At 52.0% G+C, this 17,567-nt stretch overlaps 2 protein-coding genes across 4 annotated transcripts in view; one reads left to right on the plus strand and one right to left on the minus strand.

The window, feature by feature from the left end:
* The first annotated feature begins 1,529 nt into the window (after positions 1–1,529).
* Positions 1,530–9,848, plus strand: MAP1LC3B (microtubule associated protein 1 light chain 3 beta). The gene is made up of 4 exons (XM_021537946.4): positions 1,530–1,648; positions 4,083–4,138; positions 6,404–6,510; positions 8,366–9,848. Exons 1-4 carry the CDS (start codon positions 1,609–1,611, stop codon positions 8,538–8,540), a joined length of 378 nt encoding a protein of 125 aa, XP_021393621.1. The 5' UTR covers positions 1,530–1,608; the 3' UTR covers positions 8,541–9,848.
* A 3,250-nt stretch (positions 9,849–13,098) lies between these two features.
* ZCCHC14 (zinc finger CCHC-type containing 14) overlaps positions 13,099–17,567 on the minus strand; it is a 47,357-nt gene continuing 42,888 nt past the window's right edge. Inside the window, exons 11-13 of one of the 3 annotated variants that reach the window (XR_014958007.1) lie at positions 15,651–17,327; positions 13,918–14,108; positions 13,099–13,630 (exon numbers count right to left, since the gene is read on the minus strand). Coding sequence is in view for 2 of the 3 variants with exons in the window: in XM_085589944.1 (XP_085446070.1) it covers positions 14,053–14,108; positions 15,651–17,327 (1,733 nt within the window). In the remaining variant the exon portion in view is untranslated. Of the gene's footprint in view, positions 14,109–15,650; positions 17,328–17,567 lie in introns of all 3 variants that reach the window. The other 2 variants (XM_021537945.4, XM_085589944.1) reach the window with 2 other exon arrangements.

A 17,567-nucleotide genomic window follows, 5' to 3' on the forward strand; every position in this document is an offset into this window, starting at 1 on the left:
CACTGAGTGAGGAACACAGCCTGGCACCAAGGTGGCCATGGCTGTGTTGCTAAGGAAGAACACTGCCTGGCACTGAGGTGACCATGGTTGTGTATCAGTAAGGAAGAACACTGCCTGGCACTGAGGTGACCATGGTTGTGTATCAGTAAGGAAGAACACAGCCTGGCACTGAGGTGACCATGGCTGTGTGTCACTGAGGAGAACAGTGCCTGGCACCAAGGCAGCCATGGCAGTGTGTCACTGAGGAAGAACACAGCCTGGCACCGAGATGTCCATGGCTGTGTCACGGAATGAGGAATGGAGCCTGGCACCAAGGTGGCCATGGCTGTGTGTCACTGAGAACAGTGCCTGGCACTGAGGTGGCCATGGTTGTGTGTCACTGAGTGAGGAACACAGCCTGGCACCGAGGTGTCCACAGCTGTGTCACTAATGAGGAACACCGCCATGGCCGTGTGTTGCAGAGCGGGAACACCGCCAGGGTGCTGTGACATTCCCACAGCACGCTGGCCGGGTATCACCAACCCCGCCGGCCATGCCCTCCCTCAGGATGCCCACAGTGCACGGGCTGTGTGTGCCGGCCGTGCCTTTCCTCAGGATGCCCACAGCACACGGGCTGTGTGTGCCGGCTATGCCCGCCCTCAGGATGCCCACAGTACACGGGCTGTGTGTGCCGGCCGTGCCCTCCCTGATGATGCCCACAGCACACGGGCTGTGTGTGCCGGCCGTGCCCTCCCTGATGATGCCCACAGCCCACGGGCTGTGTGTGCCGGCCGTGCCCTTCCTCAGGATGCCCACAGCCCACGGGCTGTGTGTGCCGGCCTTGCCTTTCCTCAGGATGCCCACAGCCCACGGGCTGTGTGTGCCGGCCATGCCCTCCCTGATGATGCCCACAGCCCACGGGCTGTGTGTGCCGGCCATGCCCTTCCTCAGGATGCCCACAGTACACTGGCTGTGTGTGCCGGCCATGCCCTTCCTCAGGATGCCCACAGCACACGGGCTGTGTGTGCCGGCCATGCCTTTCCTCAGGATGCCCACAGCACACGGGCTGTGTGTGCCGGCTATGCCCTCCCTGATGATGCCCACAGCACACGGGCTTTGTGTGCCGGCCGTGCCCTTCCTCAGGATGCCCACAGCACACGGGCTGTGTGTGCCGGCCGTGCCCTTCCTCAGGATGCCCACAGCACACGGGCTGTGTGTGCCGGCCGTGCCTTTCCTCAGGATGCCCACAGCACACGGGCTTTGTGTGCCGGCTATGCCCTCCCTCAGGATGCCCACAGCCCGCCGGCTCTGTCACTGAGCCCGCCGGCTATGCCCTCCCTGTCGATGCCCACAGCCCGGCGGCTCTGCCCCGCGCCCGCCGTGCCCTCCCTGTCGATGCCCACAGCCCGGGGGCTCTGCCCCGCGCCCGCCGTGCCCTCCCTGTCGATGCCCACAGCCCGGGGTCTCTGCCCCGCGCCCGCCGTGCCCTCGCTGCCGGCGGCGAGGCGGAGCCGCCGTGACGCGCGCTCAGCTGACGGCCGGGCGGCCGCGGCGGCGCGGGGGGCGGGCCGGCACTCGGAGGTGTCCGCCGCCGCCGCCGCGCACCGCCGCGCCGGGCCGACCGCCGCCATGCCCTCGGAGAAGAGCTTCAAGCAGCGCCGCACCTTCGGTGAGCAGCGCCGCACCTTCGGGGAGGGACGCGGCGGGATCGCCGGGGAGAGCAGGGGAGGGGGCGATGGCGGCGGGGATCCGCGGGCGGCTCCCGCTGACAGCGGCGCGACCCGCGGGCGGAGCGGGCCCGGGGCCGCCCCGGTGTTGTCCCGGTGTTGTCCCGGTGTTGTCCCGGTGTTGTCCCGGTGCTGCCCCGGTGCTGCCCCGGTGTCCCGGCCTGCTCGGGGCTGTGACCGAGCCGAAGCCCGGCCCACCTCCGCGGTTGTTTACCCGGGCGGTTCGGGACGTGGGGGTTTTGTGGTGTCGCCAGGTGTGGGGTGGCGGCTGTGCTGTGCTTGGGGTGGGGAGGTCTCTTCATGGCATCGTCCGTGGTGGAACTGCGAAACTCCCAGGAGCCTGGAAACACCCTCGGCGTGTGTGCCAGGAGCTGGGCCTGCCCTTCCCTCCGCTGCCTGCTCGGTGTCCGGCAGGCAGCGGAATTAAAGCTGCGGAATTAAAGCTGCCCTGGCAGCCGGGGAGAGGAATTCTGCAGCGGGCTGGGCTGGGGCGTGTGGCTCCCGGCTCTGTTTGCCTGCTGAGAACTAGCAGGACATCGAAAAGAGCTGTGTAATGACGGCTGGGAAAATGAGATTAGTGCCTTTCGAGAAGGAGCAGCCTCGACAGAGCCGTGCCACGCTTCTCAGGATGGGACCGCAGCAACCCATGTGTGTCAGTGAGGGTAACACGAACTGGCAGCGTAACCTATTTCTGCGTGAGCTATAAAACCCCGTACGTGAGATGGAATTGGTGGAAGTAATTGATCCCGATTTTCCTTTCTTCCTGCCTTTGGGTTAAAGTCAAGCTGCTTAAAGAGAGCTTTGTGATGTGCCCACCCTCGCCTTTGCTGCTGTGCTGAATGTGAGCTCTTCCCTGCGGTGAAGCAGGATGTGGCTCTGACAAAAGTCTGTGTTTATGCCATCCCTTTTCTCAGAGCCTTCCAAAACTGTTGTTGACCCCATCGCCTGTCAGCAGCCTCTGTTGCAGGTATTAAGTTCAGTTAGGATGGCAGCCAAGCAGTTGCCACTGCAACTACTGTCGTCAGAGAACAGTGTGTATCTGTGGCTGGCTGGGGCCTGATTTTGAACACACCACATACAATAATCTCCACAATTTGCCTGGTTTATGTTCCTTCTACCCCAGGGAGTTCTGCTGAATAACATTGCTGTGAGCAAACCTGTTCCGGCTGAAAAGTTAGTGCTTGCCAGGTGGATGGTTGGTCTCACTCTTCCACGTATCTTTTGTGTTTTTGGTTAATCTGAAAAACTATTTTAACGAGGTGGAACTCTCTGCCCTTGAAGCGCTCTGGCTGGGAATGTGGCTCGGGATGTGAGGTGGCTTTCAGGTGAAGGCTTCGCATGCTCCTTGCCTGAGTTCTGCTTGATTCACCTACAGCTTCACACGGTGATTCAGGGCAGCTGCATTCCTTGCCGGGCTCCTGAGGAGGATGTGCTCCATGGGCACGAACAGGACCTGAGCAGACTGAGGGATGTTATTGCTGAGTGTCCTGCCATTAGCATTCCAAGGGGAGCTGGCCTAAGTGCTTCTCTCCCTAGGCAGGTGTGTGTTCAAGCCGTGATGCAACACTCTCTCTCGGAGCTGCTTGGAGCCTGAAAACAGCCTGGAAAGCCCCGTCCTGCTGAAGAACAGAGGGCTTAAAATTGAGTTCACTGAATCTGAAAGTAGGCAGGGGACATGCAGATGAGGCGGCCCCTGAAAGCAGCCAGGCTGTTTACTCTGCCTCGTGTACTTTAGCCAGGTTCATGAGATCTGTTCTATTAATATTTCTGTCTGAGGAGAGGTGAACTTTATCCTGAAAACTGGCACGGAGAGTGGCAAAATGTGTAGGTCCAGCAGAGCCTCCAGCAGCTCCTGCAACAATGGGTGAGGCTGAGTCAAAATAAAACCTGGAATTCGGTAACAGGAGAGCACACAAGGAAAGCTGATGCTGCCAGGCTTGGGCCAGTCCCGGGGCTCAAATAATTGTTGACCATTTCCTCTTCTGGGACCTGCCAGAAATAGCAGAGGGTATTTAGTTGTTCATTTGGGTGGTGTAATTTGAGGCCTTAACTGTGTGAGGTTAAATGTGTGCTTCAGTGGGCAGAAAGTGAGGGGGTGTGGGGAGGAAAGGATCTCCTTTAACACTTTCTAGGAGTGCCAGGCAGGTGCACACAGCGCTTGTCACCTTGGGTTAAGGAGCAGGAGATCAGCTGTCACAGGAGAGGTTGTGCTCCTGATAGTGCTGGCCCATTTGGAAATTGATTTGCCTGAATTTCCTCTTCTGCCTTTTCCTAACACATGGTCCCTCTCTTCAGTGGTGGAGAAATAAGGAAATAACAACATTAACTGCGAATGCTTAAACAGATTTTTTTTTTTTTTTTTTTAATCCCTTGCAGAACAAAGAGTGGAAGATGTACGACTGATTCGGGATCAGCATCCCACTAAAATACCAGTAAGTCCAGTTCTTTTAATTTTTTACTTCAGTTTCCAGCCTCGTGGTGTTTTTGGCAGTTAGAAACCTGTGAAAGAGCTGTCCTGAGGAGACCAAATGAAAAGGTGGCTGTTCAGGGTGGCTAAGCCTGGATTTCAGGAGCATTCTCAGGCAGTAATTCTCACGGTTGCTGTGGTGCAGCAAGGTGCTCACGGGGGCTGGAGGAAGTGGCATTTCCGGAGTTTTGCACTTGTGTGTTGTAACTTGGAAGAAAACCACGCCCCAGCTGAGCTCTGAGATCCTCCTGAGCTCTCAGCTCCTCTCCCTGTGGTTTTTTCTCTGAATTAAGAGCGTTCAGGGGCCCAGCAAGAGGAGTAGACAGCAGTGTAGAGGCAGATAGGGATTTGCTCATCAGCCTGGGCTAAGCAGGGCAGAAATGCTTTTCTCCTGTGCTTAGGTCTCCAGGAATGCTGCTGGGCTCTGCAGCTCACACAGGATATCACCCCTCACCCTGACACTCTTGAGCTGCTCAGTTCCAAATGCTGCCTAAGTTTGTATTTTATTTTACTTACATCCTCAAAGTTAAAAATGCAGAGAATATCCTACAGGCAAAAGGCACGGATTGTGTTCTGTCACTGCTGAATTCTTCAGCAGAGGGAACTGAATGGGACCCTCAGCCTTTGGCTCTGTGAGGAGATTTGGTGACCCCAGTGGGTGGAAATTCTGCTGTGAACCAACTGCTGCAAACTGTCCCCACTCCCAGAGCAAACTCACTGACAGAAGCTGCTGTGGAAACAGAAACTGAAAGGTTTTCAGCTTTCCTTGGGCTTTAAACTCCTGCCTTCACTTTGGAGCTGCCACTGCTGCTTCCCTGGGAGGAATACTTCACAGCAGGAACTTACTGACTTTTTTGGAATGTTTCATTTTCCCAAAAGGTGCTTTCCTTGCAAATCTGTTTCCTGACAAATTTTGCTTTTTCACTCACCTTTCAGAGACCACTTAGCCATAGTCCCCAAGCTCTGTGACCACAGATTGAAAGCCAGGGATTTATGGCAAAACTCTCACTGTAAGTCAGCCATGGACAGGTTCCAGCCAAAAATCCAGAGGTACCTAAGGAACTTGCTGGAGATGTGGTGATGCAAACTCCCATCATCCCTGCTGGGATCCCTGGAGTCTTTCTGGGCCAGTCACTGCCTCGTTATTGTCATTAGCAGTTCTGGATGAGATAAGGTGGCAATGTCACACTAGATAATAAATCCCTCCTGTGCTGTCAACATCCTCCATTCTGCTGTTAGAAATATCTACTGCTTAAAAATAGTGGGGCTTTGTTACCCAGAATGAGCCAGCATTTATTTCAACTGATGTAAGGCTCTTTCTCTGGTAGAATTCAATCAACATCTCTTCACCTGTGCAGCTTTTTAGGATCAACACAGCCAGACCCCGTGAGCATGGAAAGCATCCAAGGGACTGGTGTCACGTAGCTCCTGTTGACTGAAAATCAACAAACCCCACATGGCCCTGGAAACAGGAGCACACGAGTTCTGAGATCACTTCTTAAAAGCAGGAACTACCCTCAGCTGCTGGGCAGGGTGTTCCTTAAATTGGGAAATCTGCAGTTTCTCTGTGAATTAAGTGGTTATTACACAGCAGTCCTGGCAGAGTTACTGGTTCCTGAGCGTGCTTGAGGAAATTTTCTCCTTAATTTGGAAATTGGAGGGTTTATACCCTTCCAAAGTAGCTTTTTCTCATGCACTAGAAGGAACCTTGGGAGGTGAATGAACAGCAGAGTCATCTGGAGTGGTGGTTCTTAAAGAGATGGCCTGAAATGGAGAAATTCTAGTGACAACTGCTTGATCTGGCAGACTTCTGTAGCAGCACAAACCCTGGTCAGCCCCTGCCTTGTGTTAGAGGGAAGTGGGCTTGGTCTTTTCTTGGATTTCCTTGTTGCTGGGTAATCCAGTGCTGGGTTAAACAATTGCAGCAAAGAAACTCCTTAAAATTGAACTGAAGCTGGGGATGTGTGCTGTAAAATCTTTGTGTTACCCCTCTGTGCAGCAAACAGAACAGAGGAGCATGTGAAGGTAATTAATTCTCATGGAAACACAGAATTGTTGGGGTTGGAAAAGACGTTTAAGATAACTTTAAACTTTAACCAACCATGAATTGCTGCTTCTCACACTGGAGATGCTGCATTCACAGGTGAAGGGAAATGGAGCTGGGAGGGTGCAGATGAGGGCACCACTGTTCCTGCCTTTCACATCTTCTGCTTTTTGTGTTTCTTCTCAGGTGATCATTGAAAGGTACAAGGGGGAGAAGCAGCTTCCAGTTTTGGATAAGACCAAGTTCCTGGTGCCAGATCATGTCAACATGAGCGAGCTAATCAAAATTATCAGGTAGTATTGCTGGGATTCCAGCGTGAACTGATCAGCCTCGGACTGTGATGCTCTGTTAATTCCCCCCTGGTGCACTTGGGAGGTCTAAATGGAAAATTCATCTAACGAGCACTAGGACAAATCCAGGAGAAGGTGCTTTTCCTTTTGCTTTGCTGGAAAAACCCCACTCTGAAGAGCTGCTAGTCTGCTTCCAAGAGAATTAACATTCCCAGAGCTGTAGGAGGGAGTGTGGGGCTGTGAATCCCTGGCTGGGTCCTTCTGCCCAGCACTTCCTGCTTGGCTATTTTGGGATGCCTCCTCTCTCCTGCCACGGAGTCCCCCTCGGGAGTGGCTGCTCTTCCCACCCACTGGGAAGGGGAGTTTGGGCTCAGAGCCAGAGCTCTGCTCTTGGCTTGGGGATGCTCTTGGCATCCTTTGGGAAGTGAAGTTTCCCTCAGTGACAGCACCGAGGCCTGGGAAACACCAGCTCAGGCCAGAGTGTTTCTGCCCTGGCTGCTTGCTCAGCTTACAGGAAAGGCAGAGGGAAACAGCCCTGACTGGAAGCTGTGTGGTCAGAAATTCTGCTAGAAGTGCATCTCTGCTGGCTCAGCAGCAGTGTTTGATGAGGAAGGGTTCTCCAGTGGTAACTGGGCAGTGAGCAGCAAACCAGAGCTTGTTTTGTGATGGTCACGCTGCAGCAGGGGCTGGTTCATGGAGGCCACGGGCTGTGGGAGTTGTCCAGGGTGGCCAAACAAAAAGTGTCACAGGCAAATCCCAGCTCCTGCAGGAAGCAGAAAGGCAGAGAGGGCTTTGGAGACAGGAACCAGGTTGCTAAAATCTTCCAGAGTCTCAGGAATGTGAAAGGCCCTGGGCAGAGAGGTTAACTGCAGGCTGAAGGGTTTTCCCATCTTTTTTCTCTGGCTTTACTGTTAATAAATAACTTGGTACCAGCCAGACTTGGGTCTCAGCCAGCTCCAGTGATGCACAGCAAAGCCCATCCTTCCCAAACCTTGGAGAGCTGCTGCCTTCCCTCAGCCTGCTGTCTCTGGAGTGATTAGTCTGGCTTTGGAAAGGTCCCTGTCCAGGCCTGTGGTTGGGAGCTAAATAAATCCTTGTTTCCAGCTGCTGCTGCCCCTCAGCAGCGAGTGGGAGCAGCAGGAAGCTGCTGTGATCTATTCTTTCCCTGCTTTGGTGGCAGCTCCACACTCCTGAGCTGCTTTTGCTCACTTGGTTTATCAAGTGGGAAGAGCTGCTCTCTGCAGGAGGCAGTTTAGCAGGAACACCCATTTTCCCGAGCGGGAATGATCCAAGGGAAATCCAGAATTCAGTTTGTGCAGCCTGTGGCTCCCTGCCCTTCCCACCATGCTTCTCCAGGGAGGGAGGGAAGGAGGACAGGGAGCAAGATGCTCCAAGGTTAAACCCAGGCCGTTACAGAGCTGGGGACCAAGTGAGTTTAGAAGTTGCCCAGGTTTTGCAAGGAAGCTCTGCCCGAATTTCCCAATCTTCCCAAGGATGTCTGGGTTTTCATTCCAGTGAGCTGCAAGCCAAAGGTCCCTGGTTATGCCAGGGGTGCTTCTTCTCAGACCCTCCAGTTCAGTGCCCTTCTGGAGTGCAGCTTTTCCCCTGAGTGAGGGCCCTGCCAGTGGATGCACCTGCCTGGATTTAGCAGAGGAATTGAGCCCAGTTTTGAGGGCCAGGGCAGGGTGGGGACACGCAGGGAAAGCTGCCCATGGACAGAGGTTGGAATGAGATGAGCTTTATTTAAATCCACCCCAACCCATTCCCTGATTCTCTGCCGTGACCTTGCTGCTGTCAGTGCTGAGGACTGTCCGTTGCCATCTGTCCTTTGTCCCCCTTTCCCCTCACCCCTGCCCAGGCGACGCCTGCAGCTGAACTCCAACCAGGCCTTCTTCCTGCTGGTGAACGGGCACAGCATGGTGAGCGTGTCCACGCCCATCTCCGAGGTGTACGAGAGCGAGAAGGACGAGGATGGCTTCCTGTACATGGTCTACGCCTCCCAGGAGACCTTCGGAGCGCCAGCGTCCGCCTAGGACACGCCAGCGGCCCCAGCCTGGGATTTGGGTTGACCCTTGGCCATCACCCCCACTCTTCCCCACACACCCCCCAGGGAAAGAACCGGATGTCACCTCCGCTCTCAGTCCTTAGCATAGTCTCGCTTTAGCAGGTGTCTCATCTCACCTTGCCTTGTTTGTGACTATTACACAGTACAGACGAGCACCTCCAGCTTTGAAACCTGCCCTAATAATATCCCACACAGGCACATTTACAGGTCTGGACCTGACGAAAGGAGCTCAATTGTGCATGTGACACTTGCAGAGAAAGGGACACTCGATTTACTTTTAACGAGCAAACGGGCACCAGGGAGGAACTAAAGTGTTTCCCGTGAGTTTGCTGGAAAATCTCCCTACGATTCCTTAATTTTTTTTGTTTTAAATGGGAAGGTTTCTCTTGAGAGCAAATGCATTTTAATGTTCCAAAGGGGAGCTTTTTCTTCTGCAGCTCCATCAGACTCGTGTCAGCGCTGCAGGGAGTTAAGGCAAGTGCTTGGGGTGAGCTGGGGAAGGACAACTCTTTGTGTCTCCGGTTTTTGGGCACCGCACGCTCAGGGGCGGTGCCGCTTTCTGGAATACTCCTACCAAACACCACAGCTTTATCGTAGTTTTAGGAAGTGTCTAACTGTAAAATGCACACCCGAACAGGTAACACCGAAATAAACTCCAGTCTGTTACGAATTCCCAATCCCTGTGTGTTCATCTGAGCTGGCTTCCAGCGATCCGTAGGATCATGCCCCTAGCCCGGAGGTCGGGAGAAGCAGCTCAGGGCCGCGAGCGGCTGCCGAGATTGACGAACAAATGATTTTGTGGCACGGCTGGAGGCTCCCGTGGCCCGGGCAGGGAGCAGGCTGTGCAGAGGGGAGCTCTCCCGTGGGACAAACCTGTGTTTCTCTAGTGCTGTCAGCGAGGCGCGGCGGGATCCCCGCGGTGTCACCGGTGTCACCCGGCTCCGACGGGGACAGAAGCAATACTACAGCGCCTGGCACTGCGCGGGGTGCACGCGTTGTACCTCCTCCACCTTGTACCTCCTCTCCACTCTTTGCATGCATCTCCTTGCCGGGGCCCCCCCTGCCCGTTTTTTATTGTCCTTTGTGTTTTTACTCCGACGTGAACTTTTCGATGCAGCTTGTTCTCTTGTTTAGTTCTGTTCGTGGAAGAACTCGTTTAACTCATAACTGACAACTGTACTTGTAATTACGACGTGATCGACTGATATTCCTGTACAAATGTTGCTTTTTTAAAATTAATACAGTGCTGATACGGATGGATTACATCCCAACTTAATTCCGGCTCGTGTGGTTTATTCCTAGGCATTTTCACAGCAAAATAATTAAAGGAATTAAAAATAATTCTCTGCTACTGCCAAGCTGGAGAGAAGCCCCCACACAGCTGAATCCCTTTAAAAGGAAAGCCAATATCAAGGGATTCTGTTTAATTCTTTATTTTCCATACATTAAATTTACTCAGATAAAAACATTCTAAAAATGTACAATTTAACTTTTAACAAAGTATAATAAAACATAAAAATCCCAATACCAGAATACTTGACATTTACAATTCAAAATCAAATTAGCTGAATATTAAATATTTACAAAACTATTTAAAATATTTATAAAGTTACATGCAGAATTTGTAATACTAGAAGTGATCGAAGTAAAAGAAATGGCTCAAATGGAGCAGGAATTTCCTTCATTCCTAATGGAAAGTTATGTCCAAGAGAAGCTTTTAATCTGCACTTGAAAACACACAGGATTTGCTTTCTGCTTCAGTACCAACACAGTTCTTGTGTGGATCAGGAGAATTTCAGGGAACAAATGGGTAATTCCAAGGGTTTATTACAAGAGCTGTGGGGCCTCAACCAGCCAAAGTGATTCCTACTCTCACAAATGCTCCGTTACGTGGATTTTTGTCCAGATTTGCCCATATTCATCCCATTTACAGGTGTTCCAGACTAGCCCGAATCCAGCACCCCCAGGGTCCCTCTGGCACAGCTCTGCTCCCCTGCAGGATTTTGGGAAGAGCTTTGCTCTGCCCGGTGCCCCAGCCTGGCTCATCCCGGGATGTCTCTGGGATTTGGGGGCACGGCCAAGGGCTGGTGCTGGACTCTTACTTTGGGAAGTCTGGTGCTTAATTTGCCAAGATTTAATGACCATGGTATGAAAAGGTTTCACAAAAAGCTGAGTGTGACAGAGCTGGTTTGAATAAAAACCAGTTCGGATAAACTTTAGTAAAGGTTCAAATGTAGTTTTCAATAAAGTCAGGTGGAACCCTCTGATCAGTATCTCAGTTCCCTCTCCTCCCTCTCTGCACTCCCTGTTAGGGTCTAGCCCAGAATATTTATTAATGCTTAATTTGCAGGGTGAGGAGGAGTTCACTGGAAATTCCATCCTATTTCCAGTCTTTCCATCATCAAATGGAAAATGCAGCTGGAACTGTCCCACCCGCTGCTCCCTCCCCTGGGAAAGGCTCCTCACTGATTCTCCTGCAGGGAGATCACTGGGGATTCCCTTCCCTCTTACACTGAAAAATCATTCCCATTCCACAGTGAAATCCATCTGGAGAACTAATTATTTTTATATTGGCAGGACGAAGATAGGACTAAATAACATTCTTTGAAATCTCCATCTTTCAATGTACAAAAATAGGGTTTAAGAACTGGTTTCTTCAGGCAGGGCAGCTGGAACTCTACTATTCCAACCCAAGCTGCCTTGCTTTTTAGGGGTAAAAAAGATGGATTTGTGCCTTTGAAGAAGAGATTAAGGATAATTTTACGGAATTAAGGTGCTCTGTTTTGGACTTACCAACTTTGGTTGTTCTGGGTACAGAGTGGAGGGTGTTCACTGGCAGGTCTGAAGCCCCAACTCACTGGGATTTGGGGAAGGCTCTGAGGTTGCTGCTGGCTCACCAGATTTTCCTCTCGGACACTCGTGTTGCCTCCAGGTCCTTCTGGATTGGATCTTACTCCAAACCCAGACCCAGCTGTTCCAAAGCGTCCCCCAAATGCAGCCACGAGCCACTTGGAGAAACATCAGCTGTAACTTGACACAAAGGAAAGGATCCCAAAGGAAAAAGGATCCCAAAGGAAGGAATGAAACAGCTGGAAACATCAGCCTGAACTCTACACACAGGGAAGGATCCTAAAGAAAGCTCTGGAGAAAGGAATGAAACAATTTTCTGGACAGACATTCAGTTTTACAGTCCTTTTGATATGATTTTTTCTGTGAGGAAGATCAGACACAGCTGTGCCCAGGCTTGGGCAGTAAAACAAAACACAACTGGTACAGAAACGACTTTTTTTTTTTTTTTTTTTTTTTTGCTGCTGCTGTTTTTTTTTTTTTGCTGTTTTGAGAGGGTTTTGAACACTCACATGTGTGTTGAAATACAGTTTCTTTAAATACAATTTTAAAATACTGTTTAAAAAAAGTGAAAAAAATAATAACAACAATAATAATAATAATAACACTAAGTTTGGCTTTCAGCACATGTTCCAGGCCACTGGAGAGACCCTCAAAGCTGCAAATAGTAAACATGGAACTGCACGTTTTCCTTGGGCATGATGCAGTGGGACAGACTGTTCCTACCATTGTCTTGAGCTCATTAAGGCAAAGTAAATTGCATTGTCAGTTTTCATCCCTTTAGTGTTGTAGGTCTGAAGGTTGTTCATGGGAACACAGGGAACGTCCTCAAACTCGGGCAGAGCCAACAGGGAGCGGGAGCTGGGCTGGGGATACACAAATCAGGGGGTTCTTATTGCATAGCAATAAAAAGTATCTTTTGTTTGTTTGTTTGTTTGTTCTGCAAATTCAGGTTTTGGATCCCTCCCTGGGCCGGGTTTGGTACCCACATTCCTCCCAAGGCTCTCCTGATGCTCGTGATCCCACGAGGATGAGACTTGCCCTTGGAGAGACAGGGACACAGGGATGGCCCAAAATGTTCCTCTGCTATCAGCACAGCCCAGGAAGGGCTGGGCTCCCCCCTCACACTGCCCCATCTCCTGGGGGCAGCTCCAAACCCTCCTGCTCCCAGAGGACTTCCCAAAACACTGCTGCACTACAAATCCTATGCATTCATCCTGGTGTAAGGAATACCTCCAAGTGTAAACAAGGCTTCAGACTTTAAAGGTGTCTCCCGAATTACAGGATGCAAATTTCTCTATGTCAGACACTTTTACAGAGGAGGCCTCGCCCATTTAATGCTGTCAAATTCCTTGGCGGGGGAGAGCCATGAGGATTAGGATCTTCTTTCAACCAGACAGGACCAAAGTGTTTCAAATTAGCAGTTCGAGATGGGCTTGGCTTCCTCTCCAGTCCTAATTTAGATTTGTCACCCACAAATGATGGACTAAGTAGTTAACACCAAAGCTACTCATCTACAACCTACTGCAACAAAGGAGGCCGACAAGAAATCCTTCCAAGTCTTGATAATAATGAAGTTTTTACTACCTTTTACATGTTTGACTCCCACCATTCCTGAATCCTGGAGTAGGAGCCAAAGGGTATTTTATATAAAGTAAAGCAAAAGCTTATCAACTCTGCTACCAGAGTTCTTAGTTTGATTTTTTTTTTTTTTTAGGATGGTTTAAAATTCATTTACAAAAGCAGAATAATAAGGTTTCTGTGAAAGAGACCTATATACAGTAACAGGACGTAAAGGTTTTGTGTATTACAAGAAAATATTCTTGAAGCCTTTATGACTCTGGAGTCTCTGGGACTTGGACCCTTGGAAACTAAGTTTATTCCAGTGCTGGGAAGCCAGCACTAGCTAGTAATAGGTGAGACAATGAAGCACGAGTTTGTTTCCAGAAGGAACCGAAACTGCCGTGTGTGTTCTTTTGGAAGGGAAAAGAGAGACTTTTTAGGATTTTTATTGTGGAATTAAGTCCCGTAAGCCTGCTGGTGCCAATTTGGAAAGGTTGGAACTTCTTTGCCTCTTGCACTGGTCTCAGAGTGACACTGTCTGCTAAAAGTGCAGAAAGCTTGAAGAGTTTTACATTCTTCTGTAGTGCAATCCTTAAAAATCCCAGAGATTAGTGCCTGATCACTTTTGAAAAAAAGTAGACATTTTACCTAGCCCAGGGGTGCCAAAGTCCTTCCGGCCACTCCTACCTTCCACCTCAGAACAGAGCTGCCCTGGAGTCAGGCCTTTCACCTTGGAAAAGTCCAATTGTGGCAACATTCTCCAGCCAAAAAAGTACAGGGGATGTTGTACTTCCAGCAGGAACTGCAGCTGGCCAGCTCCACCATCCATCCGTCCATCCATCGCTCCGAGGACATGGGGTCAGGAGTTCCAACATCAGAGCTTGAATTTGGCAATCAAAACTGGGTTGGCTGCACCCCTAAGCTAGATTTTCTACCTAGTCTAATAAAGTAAAGCACCTTTGGATTAAAAAATACATTAAGCTTAACAGCAACTGGACGTCTCAGTTTTGCAGTTCGATCTCCGTCGCTCTCCATGGCTTTACAGCATCGTGGTGCCAGCTGGGCAAACCTCAGTCTGTGGAGTCCAGGCTTTCGGAGGGAGGGGCGTACTTCAGCCTGAACGTACCTGGCACAGGGACAGGGACACGGGGTCACACGTCAGTCACCTCCCACAGCTCCCCAAACCAACCTGCTGCTGCTTCCCCCCATGGAACGCACCACCGGAGCTTGGGTGCTGTTTTAGGGCTGGCACAACTTTGTTGCATGGAATCACAGAATCTCACGATGGTTTGGGTGGGAAAAGGATTTTAAAGCTCATCCAATTCCAGCCCTGACACTTTCCACTATCCCAGGGTGCTCCAAGCCCCAGTGTCCAACCTGGCCTTGGACACTTCCAGGGATGCCACTTCCAGGGCAGCCACAGCTTCTCTGGGCACGCTGTGCCAGGGCCTGCCCATCCTCACAGGGAAGAGTTTCCTCCCAATATCCCATCTCACCCTGGCCTCCTTCAGCTTACAGCCATTTCCTCTTGTCCTCTCAGTCCAGGCCCTTGTGAAAAATTTGGCAGACTTTAAATGGGAATTTAATTAATGAACTTAAATCCAATTTAAAAAGACATCAGAGTCTGCTGCATTCCCAAAGTTCTCCCAACTCAGGACTGACAAGGCAGCAGCTCTGCTTCCCCCTGGCCACTACCAAAACATTCACCAACAGAATTCCACTCAGTATTTACCTTTTTCCTGCTGTAAATTGCTGGCCAACACCTCACACTTGTTAATTTATGTGTTCAAACTGTTGAGACCACATAAAAATGAATCCAGGTAAAGGCTACAGACAAGGCATGATGTGAAATGGAATCTCAGTGCTCTTCACTCAGAGTTTGTATTTAATTTTTTAACCCACACCACTCTCAGATTATCTCAAGATAAGACAATAAAAATAAAAAAAAGAAAACTGGGACTAAAAAGTGCTCTTGGTAAAGCAATATTTCTTTTTTACTGTTTCCTGCCTGGAATTAAGGATTCTCCTGGAGAAGCCTGTGCTCTACATGTGTAAGCAACATGTCCTATAAAATAACTACAGCAGCAAACAGGACCTTCAGGAGGGTTTGAACAGCAATTCTTCATTTAGGTCATTGTGTTGGGCAGGAAAGGAAGAGGAACAGAGATTTCAGTTTCTGAAATTCCAGGGGAACTTGCAGTAATGACTGAAGCGGACCTGGCTGACAATGCAGAAGCAGCAACAGCAACCTGTCCACAGCTGCTCCTTCCCTTCCCCGATGTTTCTTCCCTGCCTAAAATCAGTGCCAACCCCACAGAGCACACCTGAGGGCCTTGTTTGAATCCTCCTCATGGGACTGCCTAAAATTTGCCAATGGCTCAGACCATCAACTTGCAATAACAAAATATTTTTACAAGCCAGAGATTCCAAGATGCGATCAGAGCCCAGATGGCATCAAGGCCAGGTTCTGTGTGGATTAGACCTTACTCCAAACCCAGACCCAACCGCTGCAAAGCATCACCCAAATGCAGCCACGAGCCACTTGAAGAAACATCAGCTGTAACTTGACACAAAGGAAAGGATCCCAAAGGAAGGAACGAAACAGCTGGAAACATCAGCCTGAACTCTACACACGGAACAGGACTCCGTGTGTCCCCCCAGCCCTTACCTTGCCGATTGAAATCCATGGGTGGCTGTTTGCAGTCCTGAGCTCTGTGCCCGCTGGCCCCGCAGTTGTAACAGGAGAGGTTCCCGTTCTTTTTGTGGCTTGACCCGTTGCCGTTGCCCATCATCCCCTGTGCCTGGTACACCCCGGCCGTGCCCGCCATAAAGTTCTGCATGGGGGGCACGGCGAAGGTGGACTGCCCGGCCATGACGGAGTCGGGGGCCAGGCCGCTGTTGTAGGCCGTGTGCACCACGGGGAACGTGGTGCTGCTGTTGTACTGCTGCGTGTTGATGTAGCCGTTGCTACACAGGGGGTTGAAGGGCAGGAAAGGGAAAGTAAACATGGAAGGTCCTGAAAAGGGGTGCTGGAAATAGTTGGCGTAGCTGACGGTCATGCCGCTGGAGCCGCAGTTGCCGCTGCAGCCGCAGGAGCTGCACACCATGCAGCCGGGGGGCTGCGGCGGCGGCTGCTGGTGGTGGTGGTGGTGGTGGTTCTGGTTGGGCACGGGGACGCTCCCGGCCGAGCCGCCGCCGTTGTTGCTGCTACTGCTGCTGCTGCTGCTGCTGTAGAAGTTGTTGTCGGCGCCGGAGGAGAGCGTGGGGCTGGAGCTGGGCGCGGGGCAGCTGGGCAGGTTGGCCATGGTGGTGAAGGACGGGGACGGGTGGCTGCTGGAGGAGGCCGCATTGCTGTTGGCGCAGAAGCTGCCCTGCATGGGCGCCACGGGCACGCTGCTCATGGCAGAAAAGGCAACTTTGGTGTTGGCTGTGTACAGAGCAGTCCGGGGGTTGATTATTGCAGGGGACACCGTTATTTGCATATTGCTGGAGCAGGAAGTCTGTCCGGCCATGGCGGAGTCGGTGGGAAGAGACGACGACACCAGGAGTTTGATGGGCGGACGAGCCACGTGGAAGACTGTGCTGGACGTCACCGTGGCAGCAGTGCTCGTCTCCACGATGAGTCCTGGCTGCTGGGCTGGTTTGATCACTCTGTCCAGAGTGGAAGCGTGGACGACTTTGGTCCGAGGCCCAAAGTTCATGGTGGACGTGGGGGAGCCGCTCTCGGCTCCCCCCGACAGCACCTGCAAGGGCTGGTGCGGAGAGGACGCGGACATGACGTCCACCACGGCGTTCCCGAAGCCCTTTTCCATCTTTATGCTGCCCCTCGAGCCGGGAGAGGCTTTATTCCTTTCTTCCAAGGACAAGAGGGAGTGCACAGAGGACGAGAGCAGCTTCATGTCGGCGGAGCTGCGCTCCGGTTTGTGCACGGAGCCGAGCATGCGGATGGGAGCCATGTGCGACGGGCTGGGGGACAGCATCTGCATGGGCAGCGCGTGGTGCCCGGCGGGGCCCGCGCCGGCCTCGTTCTGCACGGGCAGCACCTGCGCCGTGGGCCTGGCAGAGCTCGAGGGGAAATGGTTCAGCAGCATCACCGGCTTCTCCTTGTCCGAGGCGTCCAGGTGGAGCTCCAGGCCTGGGGAGAGAGGAGCTGTGAGGACAGCCCTGGGCACGGCACGGGGCACGGCCGGGGGGCTCTGCTTACGTCTCTCGTTCTCCTCGGCGCTGTCCGAGCTCTCCTCGCGCGTCTGGATCCCCATGGGGCTGGAGCTGGAGCTGGAGTACTCGGAGGAGCTGCCCTCCCGGGGCAGGGGGTGGGCTGGCTGATCCACGTCCACTCGCAGCTCTGCAGGGACAGGGCACGCGGAGGTGACGCTGACAGCATCAGCAGAACACGGCCACGCTCAGCGTTTACAGGGATACATCCGAGGTGGAACAGAGCAGCTGCCCGTTCCCACCACAGCCATGGAAAAAATCACCTTTTATTGCCCCAAGAATCACCAAAATCAGATTTTTTGCTTGCTCCCTGTTAAGCCAATGGCCTTTGGAAGATAAAGCTCGGGGAAGAAGCAGCACAGGCAGGAGC

This window comes from Lonchura striata, chromosome 11, assembly GCF_050655825.1.
Source record: "Lonchura striata isolate lonStrDom1 chromosome 11, ASM5065582v1, whole genome shotgun sequence".
Lineage (NCBI taxonomy): Eukaryota > Metazoa > Chordata > Aves > Passeriformes > Estrildidae > Lonchura > Lonchura striata.